The 14,327-nt window shown below is 45.6% G+C and overlaps 1 protein-coding gene across 4 annotated transcripts in view; it reads right to left on the bottom strand.

Annotated features, from left to right (window-relative positions):
* notch1b (notch receptor 1b) overlaps positions 1-14,327 on the bottom strand; it is a 53,854-nt gene that overhangs the window by 11,729 nt on the left and 27,798 nt on the right. For all 4 annotated transcript variants that reach the window (XM_030363131.1, XM_030363128.1, XM_030363127.1 and 1 more), the window contains 13 exons: positions 14,245-14,327; positions 13,938-14,051; positions 13,007-13,126; positions 12,600-12,752; positions 11,676-11,904; positions 9,857-10,058; positions 7,129-7,282; positions 6,786-6,970; positions 6,138-6,270; positions 4,878-5,135; positions 4,182-4,294; positions 3,590-3,940; positions 2,989-3,215 (listed from right to left, as the gene is read on the bottom strand). The exon at positions 14,245-14,327 is cut by the window's right edge and continues 63 nt beyond it. In XM_030363131.1, the coding sequence (XP_030218991.1) occupies positions 2,989-3,215; positions 3,590-3,940; positions 4,182-4,294; positions 4,878-5,135; positions 6,138-6,270; positions 6,786-6,970; positions 7,129-7,282; positions 9,857-10,058; positions 11,676-11,904; positions 12,600-12,752; positions 13,007-13,126; positions 13,938-14,051; positions 14,245-14,327 (2,322 nt within the window). The remainder of the gene's footprint in view (positions 1-2,988; positions 3,216-3,589; positions 3,941-4,181; positions 4,295-4,877; positions 5,136-6,137; positions 6,271-6,785; positions 6,971-7,128; positions 7,283-9,856; positions 10,059-11,675; positions 11,905-12,599; positions 12,753-13,006; positions 13,127-13,937; positions 14,052-14,244) is intronic.

Genomic DNA, 14,327 nt, shown 5'->3' with positions numbered 1-14,327 from the left:
TGACGCTTGACCAGTGTGTGGTGGTTCAACGCTTCCAACGCGTCTTTCTCGCTAAAAATGTTTCCATAAACGCATTTAATGGCGTAACTATATAACTATTTCCACCCAGAATAAAGAAAGATGTCGGCCGTGGCTGCGCTGGAGTCCGAGGTAGGAAACCTAAACGCCGCCGTGTTTGGGTGCATGATAGAGTTTAGATCGGGTTAGATTAAATAATCTCGGATATAAATAACAATAATCGGGTTAAATAACTTCACATTCGTAGTGTTGATCAGCAGATATATAGTCCGCCAAGACGTTGAGGTTGCTTAGCAACCAGAGACTCTGTCCATGCAAGTGAACGGAGCGTTCCCTCTTCGTCATAACTATCAAACCAAACATCCTTCACATTCCCCGAGCGAACATTATGAAAGTAAAATGCACATTTCTCGCTAGAAATGTTTCCATAAACGCATTTAATGGCGTAACTACGTTACTATTTCCACCCAGAATAAAGAAAGATGTCGGCCGTATGCTTCTGTGCAAGCTCACTACTCTCTGCCAGTGACGTCGGGTCAAGCTCCACGCTGATTGGCCACCGCGGCTAAGCGTCACGCGTTGGAGCGTTGAAAGTTCAATTTTCTGAACTCCGGGCGTTGGTGCGTTGGGCGCGTTACTGCGTTTACGTGCGTAATTACGTGCAACTGCCGCGCCTAACGCCCCCAACGCAACGCTTCAACGCTTCAACGCGAGTACCGCGCCTAGACCAATGGTTCCCTATGCAAAAATGCCGATTTTCAACACCCCTAACGCGAGCAACGCGGTTGGTGTGGCCGTACCTTAAGAAATGAAGACCAGAAAAGTAGTATAATAGGAGATCTTTAAAAAGAATAACGGACAGATTTTCCTGCTACTTCCTGCTTGCTATTGCAAAATGGATCCAGTAGTCACGTGGAGTTATTTGCATAACCGCGATCTAATTGGCCGACGGATCCTGCCGTCGCTGCCTGAAAAGTTTAACATTTCTCAACTTTTTGACGCAGGCAACGGAGCCGACAAAATGGACGGACCCTCAAAGCATTTTGAGAGCATCCCATTCAAAGTCAATGAGATCCGTCGACAGATGGAGGTTGTGTGAATGTACCCTATGTGACGCCTCCGCCAGATGCGGCCAGATTTCCCGCCCGATCTGGCATCACTGGCCACCAGTGTTGCCACAGTTACCTTGAAAAAGTAATCTGATTACTGATTACTAGTTACTCCTTAAAATAGTAACTTAGTTACTTTAATGATTACTTGATTTTAAAAGTAACTAAGTTAGATTACAAGTTACTTTATTAGGTACATTTAGCTGCGAAAACACCCCCTGAAAATGACCACCGGTTTTGCCAAAACTAACTTTTTTTTCGATGGTTAACTTAAAGTTGTTTATTTAACCCGGAGCTTGGTGTAATCAATTAAACACTAACAGAGGAGGCAAAAGTACAAAAGGAAAAGGACCATTGGGTGCTGTCCAAATCAAAGAAATGAATCTAACCAAAGAGAAGCTCCCAAAATACACGTGCGCCTAGTGTTTCTTAACAAAGGTGTAACTGCGTGTCGGTTTTCGATAACCTTCAACAACCTTACCCTGGCCCAGTTCCCTGGTAGCTAACAAGAGCCTCAATCAAGTAACAAACTAAGCTTTTGAAGACCTAAATGGCAAGCTGCAAATCCGAGACAAGGAGCCGCCCGTATTTTGTCTTCCTGGATCCTCGGCTTTCCGATGCAGCAACCAATCACGTCCGGGGACAGGCACATCAAAACTAACATAATTGTAAACAAATCACATGCATGGAAAAACCCATGGTCATTTGCATGGCCATGACAAACGGAGGGTTTTACCCATGAGGGCGGGGTGTCGGTCCGCAACCGTAACAGAGACTTACGCTTCACACGCACACGCACTCTCACGCAAACAGGCAGACGGACAGACAGACAGACGGACAGACACACACACACCACTCCATCGCTCCCAATCCAATCGGCGATCCGGTAAAAAAATTGTAACGCACAGTGTCTTTGATGAGTAACTTTAATCTGATTACTGGTTTGGAAATAGTAACGCGTTAGATTACTCGTTACTGAAAAAAGTGGTCCGAGGCCAGTAACGCGTTACTAATTAATGCGTTACTGGCATCACTGCTGGCGACCCCCATGACGGCAGAGGTAGGGTTATTGTCATTTTAAAATAAACGTAATTTTAATGTGTAATTAAAAAATATATATTTCTTATGGTAAATTCTAATCTTATAGACATAATACAGTTTTAACATTTAACAAAATATAACAAATTCACTAAACATTTTTTCCTTTTGAAAAAGAAGTGGAGAATTATCGCAAAAGGGCCCTTCAAGATGCAGATAAAAACTGCAAAACAATGAACAATTTCTATAGAAGTGTAATGAACACTGTTCATTAGAAAGGCGTTAATGCTTTTAGATATGGATTAGTCTATTTAAGTGAAATTATGTTCATGTTGTGTGTGTGTGTGCTGTGCAAGGGCGTTTTTTCATGCATTTAGCCCAGACCTTGTTTCTTCAAGAATTACACCATCCAGTTTCTTTGTCAGACATAGGTGTTGTGTATCTGCATCTGTTTCAGCGTGAGTGTGTTTGTATCTGTTAACTAATGATTGGGCATTAGGGGTTACGTGCATGTGTGTTGATCTCAGCCGAGTGTGAACTCAATGTGCACAGCTTCGATGACGTAGGGCATTTGTTTTTGCATATGGCCTCGATGCCCTCAAATGTGTGCCCCTAAAATCACGAATTCCAGGCCTGGTTATAACTTTTGCCTGTTTATGGTGATAGATTATTTGTGATATAATAAAGTAATCTTCTTGCATTGTCCCCAGCTTGCTTAGGACTAAATCCGGGGGTTTATTTTGGATCTATTCGTCTGGTCTTAAATGAGAGGAAACCCCCAAAAAGAAGGAAGCAATCTGGGCCGGTTCAACTTTTGACTTACTTGCAGTGTCCCTCCAGGTTCTGGCAGTCGAAGCCATCGTAGAGGCAACCGGCGCTGTCACAATGGGAGTCACACTTGCCGTCGTTGAAGTAGCGCCAGCACTGCAGGGCGGCCGAGCAGTTCTTCCAGGGGTCGTTGAAGTTCAGCGAGCAGTCGCCGCCGTCCCATCCGCACGCGTGGTTGTTGCACAGGAGGTCACAGAACTTGTTGCCCCGGCGCTCCCCGCACTGCAAGGCAAGGCAAGGTCATCCACCGTTCGAACCCAAGGTCATCCATATTCATGTTCAGCACTTTACGTAGTAAAGGGTGATGGACAATAACTAAAGGACAATAAAGCCATCAGGTCGGTTATGTGTGGATTAAAATCATGAATAATTATGACGATGTAGAATCTATTTTACAGTAGGTAGATGACCTATGATTTAAATGAGAAATGTCAAATTATAGTAGAAGTAGGTCAAATAATAAAAACAAAGTGCTGATTATATACTGTACATTTAACTCAGAGTTGCATCTGACCGAGATGCTGTCTAAACGGAGGGTCGAGGCGGACAGTTTGCTCCAGACTGAACCTTCTGGGAAGCGAGAGGCGGCTCCTCACCTGTGGGATCTCACAGCTGACGTCCACGTCGGCGGGCGGCGGCGAGATGTCGCGGCCGAAGCCCCCCACGAACACGTGGTCTAGAATTTGGCAGCGCAGCCCGTTGAAGCTGGCGGGGCAGACACAGTTGTAGTAGGGGGCCTCCGAGGTGTACTCGCAGGTCCCGCCGTTGTAGCAGGGGCCCGAGTTACAGGGGCTGTCGGTGGGGAACTGGCACTCGGGCCCGGTGAAGGCCGCCATGCAAAGACACTGGGGGGGGCTCTTCTGGCCCGAGACGCACGTGCCACCATTGCGACACTGGAGGCTGCCGCACACCCGCGCGTCGTTCTCACATGAGGCACCACTGAATCCCTGAAACACAGCAATACGAAGGGATAAAGACCACCAGGTAACAACACAAAAGACCAACAGGACACATCACTGATCTCAATGCAGACAATGTGTCCACTGACAAACGGTTAGCACCTCTTTCTTCTCGTTGACAGCATGTGATGCTAATAACTCGTAGCGATAGTGTGGGGTGTGTAGTGTAGTGGGAGTAGTGTCATGTGTGAAGTGTAGTGTAGTGTAGTGGGGGGTGTAGTGAACTCACAGGGGGGCACTTGCAGATGAAGCCGTGTGGCGTGTTGCTGGCCACGGCGCAGGAGCCTCCATTGCGACAGGGCTTCCCCTTGCAGCCGTCAAACACTGTGTCGCACCGCTGGCCTGGGGAGCAGGGAGACGTAAGGGCTGGAGACTGGAGGGCCTTTTGGAAGGCCTCGAACAAATAAATAATGCTTAAAAAAAATAATAATTAAACACTCCAATCCACATGTTATTAACTTAACATAAATTATATTTGTTTGGCCCAATAAAACCAAAGGGGGCCACTGCTATTTTTTTATTTTATTGAAGTAAATTGTTGCATATTGCTGAGGTTTTATTCGGTGATGATGTACAGTGTGAGCCATGTATGTCTCAAGATGATGTTATGTCAACGCTTAGACAATAAAGATATCTGAATCTGGATCCAATGAGACAGCTTATCACCTGCAACAACCCCCTTAACACAACAGCCCCTGGTCCTCCTCCACACGTAAAGGGATTAATGCAGCTGCTCTATCAGTGCAGTGTGTTCACTGATCTCAGCTCACCAGTGTATTCCTCCTCACATTAAAGGGATAATGCAGCTGCTCTATCAGTGCAGTGTGTTCACTGATCTCAGCTTACCAGTGTATTCCTCTTCCTCACTGTAAAGGGATAATGCAGCTGCTCTATCAGTGCAGTGTGTTCACTGATCTCAGCTCACCAGTGTAGCCCGTGCGGCAGTCGCAGTGGTAGTTGTTGGTGAGCTGGATGCAGTTGTGCGTGCCCCGCGGGTCGCAGGGGTTGGAAAGACACTCATTGACATCCCCCTCGCATCGCTCTCCAACGTATCCGGCGTGGCAGTGGCAGTGGTACCCCCCGACACGGTCCACACACGTGCCCTGGTTGAAGCACTTGGGCTCGTGGGTGATGGGGTCGGTGCCCGGGATACAGTCATCCAGGTTGATCTCGCAGTGCACGCCTGGCCGGTGAAAAGGAAACACTGATCAATATGCCCTCCCTGGAAAAGCTGGCCAACTCCCGCTGCCGAAACAGGCCAGTTCCATTCTAAAAGACGCTGCGCACTCTGCTCACCACCTGTTCAATCTGCTTCCCTCTGGCAGGCGATACAGGTCAATGAAACCACGCACCACCAGACTTACCAACAGCTTCTTCCCCTGAGCCATACGTACACTAAACAAACAATAACCCCTGTGCAATACATAAACAACCACATGAACAATCTCCACTACCTCTGGACATTCTTCATTATGCTTACCTTCCTGGACCTGCTGCTATTTAGACATATGTGGGCGGGAGGGTTGTTGTCTGGGAGGGAGGGGAGGGTGTCGGACACTTAAATGTGCCTTAACTGGAAGGTAGGCGGGGTTATTGGTTATTGTTGTTATATATTTATTAATATTTCGTACTGTATTCTATTTATTGTTTTTTTTTTTAAAAAGTACTGAACAAGATCTGCACCTTAATTTTGTTGTGTAAATACACTGTATTTAACCCAATGACAAATAAAGCTTTTAATTCTAATTCTACATCATTTGAACTCCTGAGAAAAGCAGTTGGTTAAAGGTGGACGTTTTATGAGATGCATGTTAGATTGTTTGCTCACACATCTATCAAACTATCAAAACTACCAACCCAGCAACATATCAGATATGGGTCAGACGCACATGCACATCGAACTCTATTGATACTTTTGCTGACCTACACGACCCCCCCCCCCACAGTCACACACAACTTAATATACGAGCGAAGTAGACAAATGTATTGAATTGGAAGAAGAGGAAACACTAAATTCATTCTTCTTTTGACACGCTGCCCAAGAGAGGACGCAGAGAACAAGCGTCGAGAGAGAGTTGTTTTCAGATGCCTCGGATGCAGCTAAGCCCTAATTAATTAAGTGTGGAGGATGAGGAAGCAGAGGAGGGCGTAGAGGAGGGGTGTGTGCGGGGTCCAGGGGGCTGACCTTGGGTTCCTCGGGGACAGGAGCATTTGTAGGTATTGATCAGGTCAATGCAGGTGCCCCCGTTCTGGCACGGCTGGGAAAAACACTCGTTGATCTCGTCCGAGCAGTTGGTGCCTACGTAGCCGGGAATACACTGAGAGAGAGAGAGAGATAGAGAGAGAGAGAGAGAGAGAGAGAGAGAGAGAGAGAGAGAGAGAGAGAGAGAGACTCAATCAATGTCTGAAATGAACAAGGCAGTGTGTTTTTGTTTACCAAGCGGTTTTCTGTGAGGCAGATTTTTTATTCCAGCGGAGATTAACATAAATGAGCTCTTTCTCTGCTGTCCACTAACAAACCTCTTCATTAGTCCACCCACTGATGTTGTAAGGAGACGAAGGATAAAGCTCATAAAGCACTAAAGCCTTCTGTATGTTTGTTCATGTGCTACGAGTCGTCCGGTCGTTAGACCATCTTAATAAAAATACACACAGGCAAATGATCTCACGCATAGCAGAGAACAATCCCACTTTGCAACATAGATTACACAAATTAGGACAGATTCAGACTGGTGAGCGATTATCTTTGGTTAATTTTCTGGCAGTACAATGTCTCTGCAACACTGAGGAGTCTGATCAACGGACCGTGTTCAGCTTCCCTTGGGGCCCTCACCTTGCAGGAGTAGCCTCCAAGGGAGTCGTTGCAGGCGGCTCCGTTCTGGCAGGGGTTGGGCGTGCATTCATCCACCTGCTGCTCGCAGTAGCTGCCCGTGTAGCCCACCTGGCAATGGCAGTAGTGGGTGTTGCCCGCGTCCAGACATGAGCCTGAGTTACGACACAACTGAGCCACGTCTACACCTGGACACACAAGGAGAGCATTGAGGCATGTTTAATTTATTGACCAGTGATTTGACTTAGGCTGGCTAAGAGGAAGGAATGTTCAAATATGAAATGCATACGATCAAAGACACAACAATCTCCCCCATACGACTGACCCCCACACACACACACGCTACCTCTCTGCTTGGCCGCCACCTCACAGGAAACACTGGGCACGTCGCAGTACAGGCCGGTCCAGCCCGTCTTGCACTGACAGCGGTACGACGTCCCGGTCTGCCAGCAGCTGCCTCCGTTCTTACAGGGCGACGACACACACCACCGCACCAGGTTCTGTACACACACACACACACACACACACACACACACACACACACACACACACACACACACACACACACACACACACACACACACACACACACACACACACACAGGCAGACATTATGTTATTGCTCAATGTGGATGTCAGCCAGTAAAAAGTTGACTTTGTGGTGGGAAAATTATTCCACTAATACATATTAACAATCGAAACTATGTGAATGATGATCTGGTAATCCTTATGGGTCATATTTGAACACTTTTCAATTCAGCATTTCAATTTCTTGTCCACAAATAATAATAATCTTTATAATAATGAATTCCATGTATTATAGCACTTTTAAAAGCCCTCAAAGTGCTTTACATAGTGAGTGTCTAGGAGAGTGTTGAGGGGAGGATATATCTACTATTATACAACGGGGGGCCTAAATCCAGCGATCTGATTGGTTCCTAACTGTTGTATATGAGCGTATACATAACTGCTATGACGCCCGATCATTTTGTGAAAGTTTGCATATCACTCCGCGCCTGGAAGTAGAAACAGTTACAAAGTAAAACATATGTTGGAAGATGGAGAGGGTGTAAATGTTGTTACTCCGGGAGTGAGCAAGGCGATGGAGAGACTAACGAAAGCTTAGGCACACGGCGAGTGAACTGCTCCATAGGATAAATTGCCGGCGAACCGCTCTAGCCGAGCCTTCTCTCGGAGGGACGCTAAAGTGTGTTGCATTGCGACCGTCGTGCATTTTGAAGGCAGCCAGGAGGGACTACTTTTTTGTATTCTTTAATAAAACGGCTACTTTGACTTTCTTGGTTTCTTTTTAAATGTAGTGTGTCTATGACTTTCGTTTCGCCATAATAGTAACCGTTGTATAAAAGCAATAGATCACTTCAGTCAGTGGTATGTGCTCATTATACCACTGTGAAGGGGGTCGCCGGCCCTCCGCTGCGCGTCGGGGCTGGACAACAGTGGTATAATGAGCACATACCACAGCCTGTCGTGATCTATTGCTTAAGTGACCAGCAGCTGGTTGCACCAGCAGAACGTAAGGTTCCACTTAGGCTACGTTGAACGTAAATCACCCAAACGTTCGACTTTACACTGTACTAAAAAAATAGCAGTTGCACCAAGCAGATAGTTTCAACGTAACACTAAGCTATAACTTATATTTTACACCTCCCCTCTAGCTGGTGTAAGTTCCATACTAACGATAATGAACCGTTAAAAGAAAAAAACGTAAAAAGATTTCAACACTAACGCAGGGTAAAGATGGCTATTCGTTTTGAGCAATGGGAAGAGGAGTTTCAACGCGGTTTGCGCCGGCAAAGGATGTCCGTGACCACATCGATCAATTTCTTTATTATGATGATGTTGAATTAAATGCGCGATTTCGGTTTTGCCGGGCGGAATATTATATTTATTTATTTATCATAAAATCCGCCATCAAATAGCTTTACCTCACGCCTATACCGTCCAAGCAAATTTTAGAGAATAAATGACTGAAACTGTTTTGTTTGCCCTCTCATTTGGGTGCTAACGCGTCTTCACTCGGATAGAAACTTGCCGGTATTTCCTGTTTACATTGTTAGCTGTCAATGATTGGCTTGAAATTATCTAAACGTCATTAAAAGCGACACCGGTACAATTTATGCACTACTAGTAACGTTACAACTTAAGTTATGGTGGTGAAACCAAAATTTAGAAGACCTTTAGTTTGACACTAGCTACGTCGAGCGTAGGGTTAAGGCGGACTTTACACCCGAACTTATAATTCGGCTTTACTAGGGCCATATGAAATCCGTTTTATTTTTTTCCAAATTCCGTTTTTTCCGTTTTAATTTTCATTAATTCCGTTTTTACACTTAAAATCATCAGAACGAGTGTCAAATAAGTGCGAACGAATACAATTTAATCAGATAGAAGACTACATTTATTAAAACATCACAACATTGCACTGTTTTTAGTGCTTCAAATAAAAACATGACATAAATATTAAAGTGCTTATAAACTCTTTTTTTATAAACTCAAATTGTTGTTTGAAGGGGCGTGCCCTGGCTACGGCGTTCATTGTTTTTCATATGGATTTTGGACTTCAAGTGGTCATCGCACGTATCTTTGCGTTTCCAATCGATAGTATGTTGACATATTCTACAAAACACCTGAGTGATAGAAGTGTTTTGGATATTGTTCGGCTCTGAATTTGGGGTTAGAACCGAATTACGGGCGCTTCAACTTCTTCTTCGGCTTCTTGTTTCCCGGAGCGGGACCTATTGTTTGCGTGGTGGACCGGGGATTTTTTTTTAACATGTTTAACTGTTGCATGTTATATGTGCTGAAGAACAGGAACCTGCTGGAAATCTGTTATTTTACTAAGACAGGCCCGTTTTAAATTGTAACTTTGTTACTTTTAATACTTTCCTGCTTAATAAAAAAAAAAAATATATATATACATATATATATATATATCAGTTGATTCCGTTTTTATTGTCCAATTCCGTGATTCCGTCCGCGTTTTCGTTATCGCGGATTTCATAGGGCCCTACTTTACGTTCTGCTGGTGCAACCGACAGAGGAGGAGGGGCTACCTGACAGTTGAGCCCGTTGTAACCATGGGGACAGGTGCACTTGTAGGTGCCATAGCTGTCCTGGCAGGTTCCTCCATTCAGGCAGGGCCTGGAGTCACACTCATTGATGTCGTGCTGGCAGTAGCTGCCGGTGAAGCCCGGAGGACACAAGCAGGTGAAGGTGTTGATGCCGTCCACGCAGGTACCCCCGTTGAAGCAGGAGCTACACCGGGGAGACGGGGAGGAGGTGAGTTAAAAGTGGACAGATCCAGCCAAACAGATCCTTTCTCAAAAACAGCATCTTCCCCACTGCGATATGGAAGCTGAACTGACAACATCTTCTTTCATCATTATAACAACATTTCCAAAATAATACACTGCACATCATAAAGTTATGATCTATTTCACACCAAAGGAGGGCAGAACAAGTGAACAACCCTTAGTTGTTAACCGTGGTGAAGCTGGGCAGTGCTTGCCATGATGACCGATAACACTCTGGGCCCTATCTTGCATCCGGCACAATTTACTTAATCACTGGCGCATGTGTCGTTGCTAGTTTGCAACTGCCGCAGAGCGTTCTTTTTCCTCCTGCGCCACGCGTCGGTAAATTAGGGAATGTGCCCCAATGGGCGGTTCGGCGAAAGGAGGAGGCGTGTTCTGGCGCAAACGTTCCCTGGTGCTATTTTGCAGTTTCAGACACCACTTGCGCCACAAACCAGGAAATACCTGGTTTAAAGTCAGTGGCGCGTTGTTCAGATGCTATTTTAAGGGCGTATGCATAATGTTGCTTGTGCACCTCGCGCATACACTTTGCTTCTCTCATCTACCTAGCCACACATTCTTGGTAAATTATTTGGGAAAGAACAGCTGATACAGCGGTAATAAGTTGTACTTTTAAATCAATTCATCTGCAAACACCGCACAGAAAACACATATTTTCTGGACACAGACATTGTGTACATGCCCATAACTTTTAGGATTGATGAGTATTTGATTGTGAGAAAACATTGTTTTACCGCGAGTGAGTGTTCAAAAGAATTAATATTTAAATTATGTTTAAACACACGCAAACTAAACACGTAACGCATAATACAGTCCATGGCAATGTATAATAACAGGGGGAAACATGCATATTAGGAACACAAGTCGATAACGATAATGCATACAATACTGATAAGAAACGATGTTTATAATGCATTGCGTATATCATTAAATAGAACCACAGTTACCGCATATCATATGTTTTATAATATATATGTTTTCTTTGCCGAAATTTATTTGAGGACTCAGTATTTTTGAAGTTGTGGAAGAAAACCTTATTCCATGAGTGAATTAGGCCATATTATTTGTCCATAAACTGAGCCATTTGAAGTTTGAAATTCATGTGCATCTGTCTCATGGGAGACTGCAGACGCGCTGTCAAAATATGAACTCGTCAGATTCAAATGCGCTCATGGCTCTTAAAGAAGATGGGAGCTGGCACTCTCATTGGTTTATTGCACGTTACGCCCAAACCACACCTACGGGTAATTAGGCTGCTTCAGACCAACCCTTTTTAGATATGCGCCAGGCGCTAGAGTCATTTTTCGCGCCGGTAAACTAGCGACATCGCCGTAGAACCGCCCACAAAGCTACTTGCGCTTGGTGCTTCTCACTTACGTTTCAGACCGTTAAAATAGGGCCCTCTGTATCAGCTTCACTATAGACCAACAACACAGATTTATAGTTGTTGAAAGACTTGTAGAATTACAACTTGTTCAAGATGTTTACTTTGCTCCAGTATGGATCTTGAACCACACTCCAAAATGGCAGATGATGAACACAACAAGATGTCTGGTACCTCTCTGTGCAGTCGGGGGTGTTGTTCTCGCAGTTGATCCCGCTGAATCCCAATGGGCAGGTACAGGTGTAGCTGTTAACACAGTCGGTGCAGTTGGCTCCGTTCTTGCACGGGTTGCTCTCACACTCGTTGGTGTCCTGCGCACACTTGATGCCCCTGAAGCCTGGCAGGCAGGTGCACAGGAAGCCGTTGACCTCATCCCGACAGAGGCCTCCGTTGCTGCAGGGGTCTGGGAGAGAAGGAAATGAGTTTAGCGTCCACTGTGTCTTCCTCTGGAGCTGATGCTTGCAGCCTAGCGTTGTTGCCCCCTGGGTGGAGAAAACCACTCAGATTCTCTACCTTGAAGCTGCATTCAAAGCTCATACCATCTAATGACCCGGGTGACACTGACCTCTCGAGGCGCGTCCAATCAGATCAAAGCTCATTTGACTGTCCAGGACCGACAGATCTAAATGACAACTACCATCTTCATTTCTGAACCTTAAACCACTTTTCTCGAGGCCAAACCGCTGAACTCCCATCTGTTGTTTGGCTCATAACACCAAAACAAAAATCCAGCCCACTCTTCATGTGTGGACCACTTCAGGCCTTAACCAGGCTCAAAACCTGGCTTTCACACATAGGAGCTGAGACCAGCAGGTAGCTTAATCTTTAGTCTATTAAAGATATTGAGTAATATTGATAATCTTATCATATATAAAGTGATCTCAAATTTGACAAGACTGAAGGGAATATATAAGTTAAGCCTTATATGAAACTTTTTAAATGTTGTTAGATTAACCGTCTCAGTGCAGCTGGTTAAGTCCCATCCATGGAAACTAAGTGTAGTCAGAGAGTCGGGCACGGCCCTAATTTACGACGACAGAACCCCCCTCCCGTCAGCCGAAAGGTCTGCGCCGGTTGAGGCAGTAATATAAAACCTACTGGGCCTGCACTCGTCCACGTCGGTCTGGCAGTTGCGTCCGTTGTAGCCTGGTGTGCAATCGCAGCGGTAGGTCCCCATGGTGTTGTGGCACGCGGCGGCATTGCGACAGGGGCTTTTCACACACTCGTCGATGTCCATCTCACATGACTGACCTGAAAGAGGTGAGTGTGCAGAAATGAATTCAAACGTCTTTCCTCAAACGTTGACACACAACTTGATGGAAGCATTTTGGAAATGTGTGTTTTAGTAGTTTTTTGTTTCTTTTGGGTTACCTTTAAAACCCTTTGACTCAAGAAAAAAGAAGTGTTCCCATGTGAATACAATCATTACAAGATAGTTTGAAAAGTTACAAGGTCTGGCGGGTGAGTGATGTAACATCATGAAAGTGTGGTCGGTGCGTCTTTACCCTGCCACCCCTCGGGACACACACACGAGTAGCTCTCGTAATCCTCAGACTCCTTGCAGACACCAGCATTTTTACACGGCTTCTGACCGCAGGGGGCCAGCAGAGTCTCACAGTTTTCTCCTGCAAGACACACACACACACACACACACACACACACACACACACACACACACACACACACACACACACACACACACACACACACACACACACACGCACAAACACACAAACACACACACCCACACAAGATATAACTATGCAAGCTCTACAAAAAAAGATGAACCCAATATTTGTTTTCCACTGTTGACGAAGTCATGAGGTAACCAAAAAACAGTACTTAAATTGTTCAAATCAGTGCTATCAGAGGTCTCTGTACATGCTAGGGACACACACAGACGCTCCATATCTCTTTGCACAACACACAGCTCTTTCAGGAAGTCTGCTCCGGCTTCCTGCCATTGTCAACCCATTTGCTTTTCTGTGAGACAGGAAGTGCCCAAACAGGATATGTGTCAAACTCCCGTTCCTTCTCCCAGTCACAAGTAAAGAACTTCAATACTGGGAAAGCTGGACGTTTTTGTGTTGAATTAAATCCAAAAGGTTTAGCCCCTGAGGCGCTCCAACATGATCTGTTCGCAATGATAGCAGCATAACCCACCAGAGAGGGGTTATTGTCTTTCTCTGGTTATCAGTGATACCTGACATTAAACAGAGGCCAGCAGCCGCGGGGCAGGGGGCCAGAGGGGCAGGGGTCATAGAGACCCCAGGAAGTCATGCAGCTGAACTTTAATCAAGAGCAACGTCTACCAGCGCACGCTTTTCCTCTCGGCTCGCAAACACAGAACCAACCAGAGGCCTGGGAAGTGTCCCCCCCCTCCCGGCCAAGCGGACATAACAAGAACGTCCAATACTTGTCCTAATATTTCCCTACCGGTGTACGGTAGGACGCAGATGCACTTGTAGCCTGCGACGTCATCGATGCAGGTGCCCTGGTTCAGGCAGGGGTTGGACGCACACTCATTGATGTTGGTCTGGCAGCTGGGTCCTTTGGGTCCACACAGACACACACACAAGCACAGGCGTGTTGGTACTACTGATGAATACAATGATAATACCATATTAAAGAGTCAAATTATTCAATGTACTGCATTTGGTGCAAGTACGCACATGCACGTAAACACACTTAAACACACACACACACACACACTTACACACACACAAACACACACAGGTCTCACCGGTGAAGCCCATGAGGCAGGTGCAGATGTAGCCGCTGGTCATGTCTTTGCAGGCCCCTCCGTTCATACAGGGGTTGGACTCA

The sequence above is a fragment of the Gadus morhua genome, chromosome 8 (assembly GCF_902167405.1).
Source record: "Gadus morhua chromosome 8, gadMor3.0, whole genome shotgun sequence".
Classification (NCBI taxonomy): Eukaryota; Metazoa; Chordata; class Actinopteri; order Gadiformes; family Gadidae; genus Gadus; species Gadus morhua.
The sequence above is the reverse complement of the archived record's forward strand: the minus strand, read 5'-3'. Positions and strand labels throughout refer to the sequence as shown.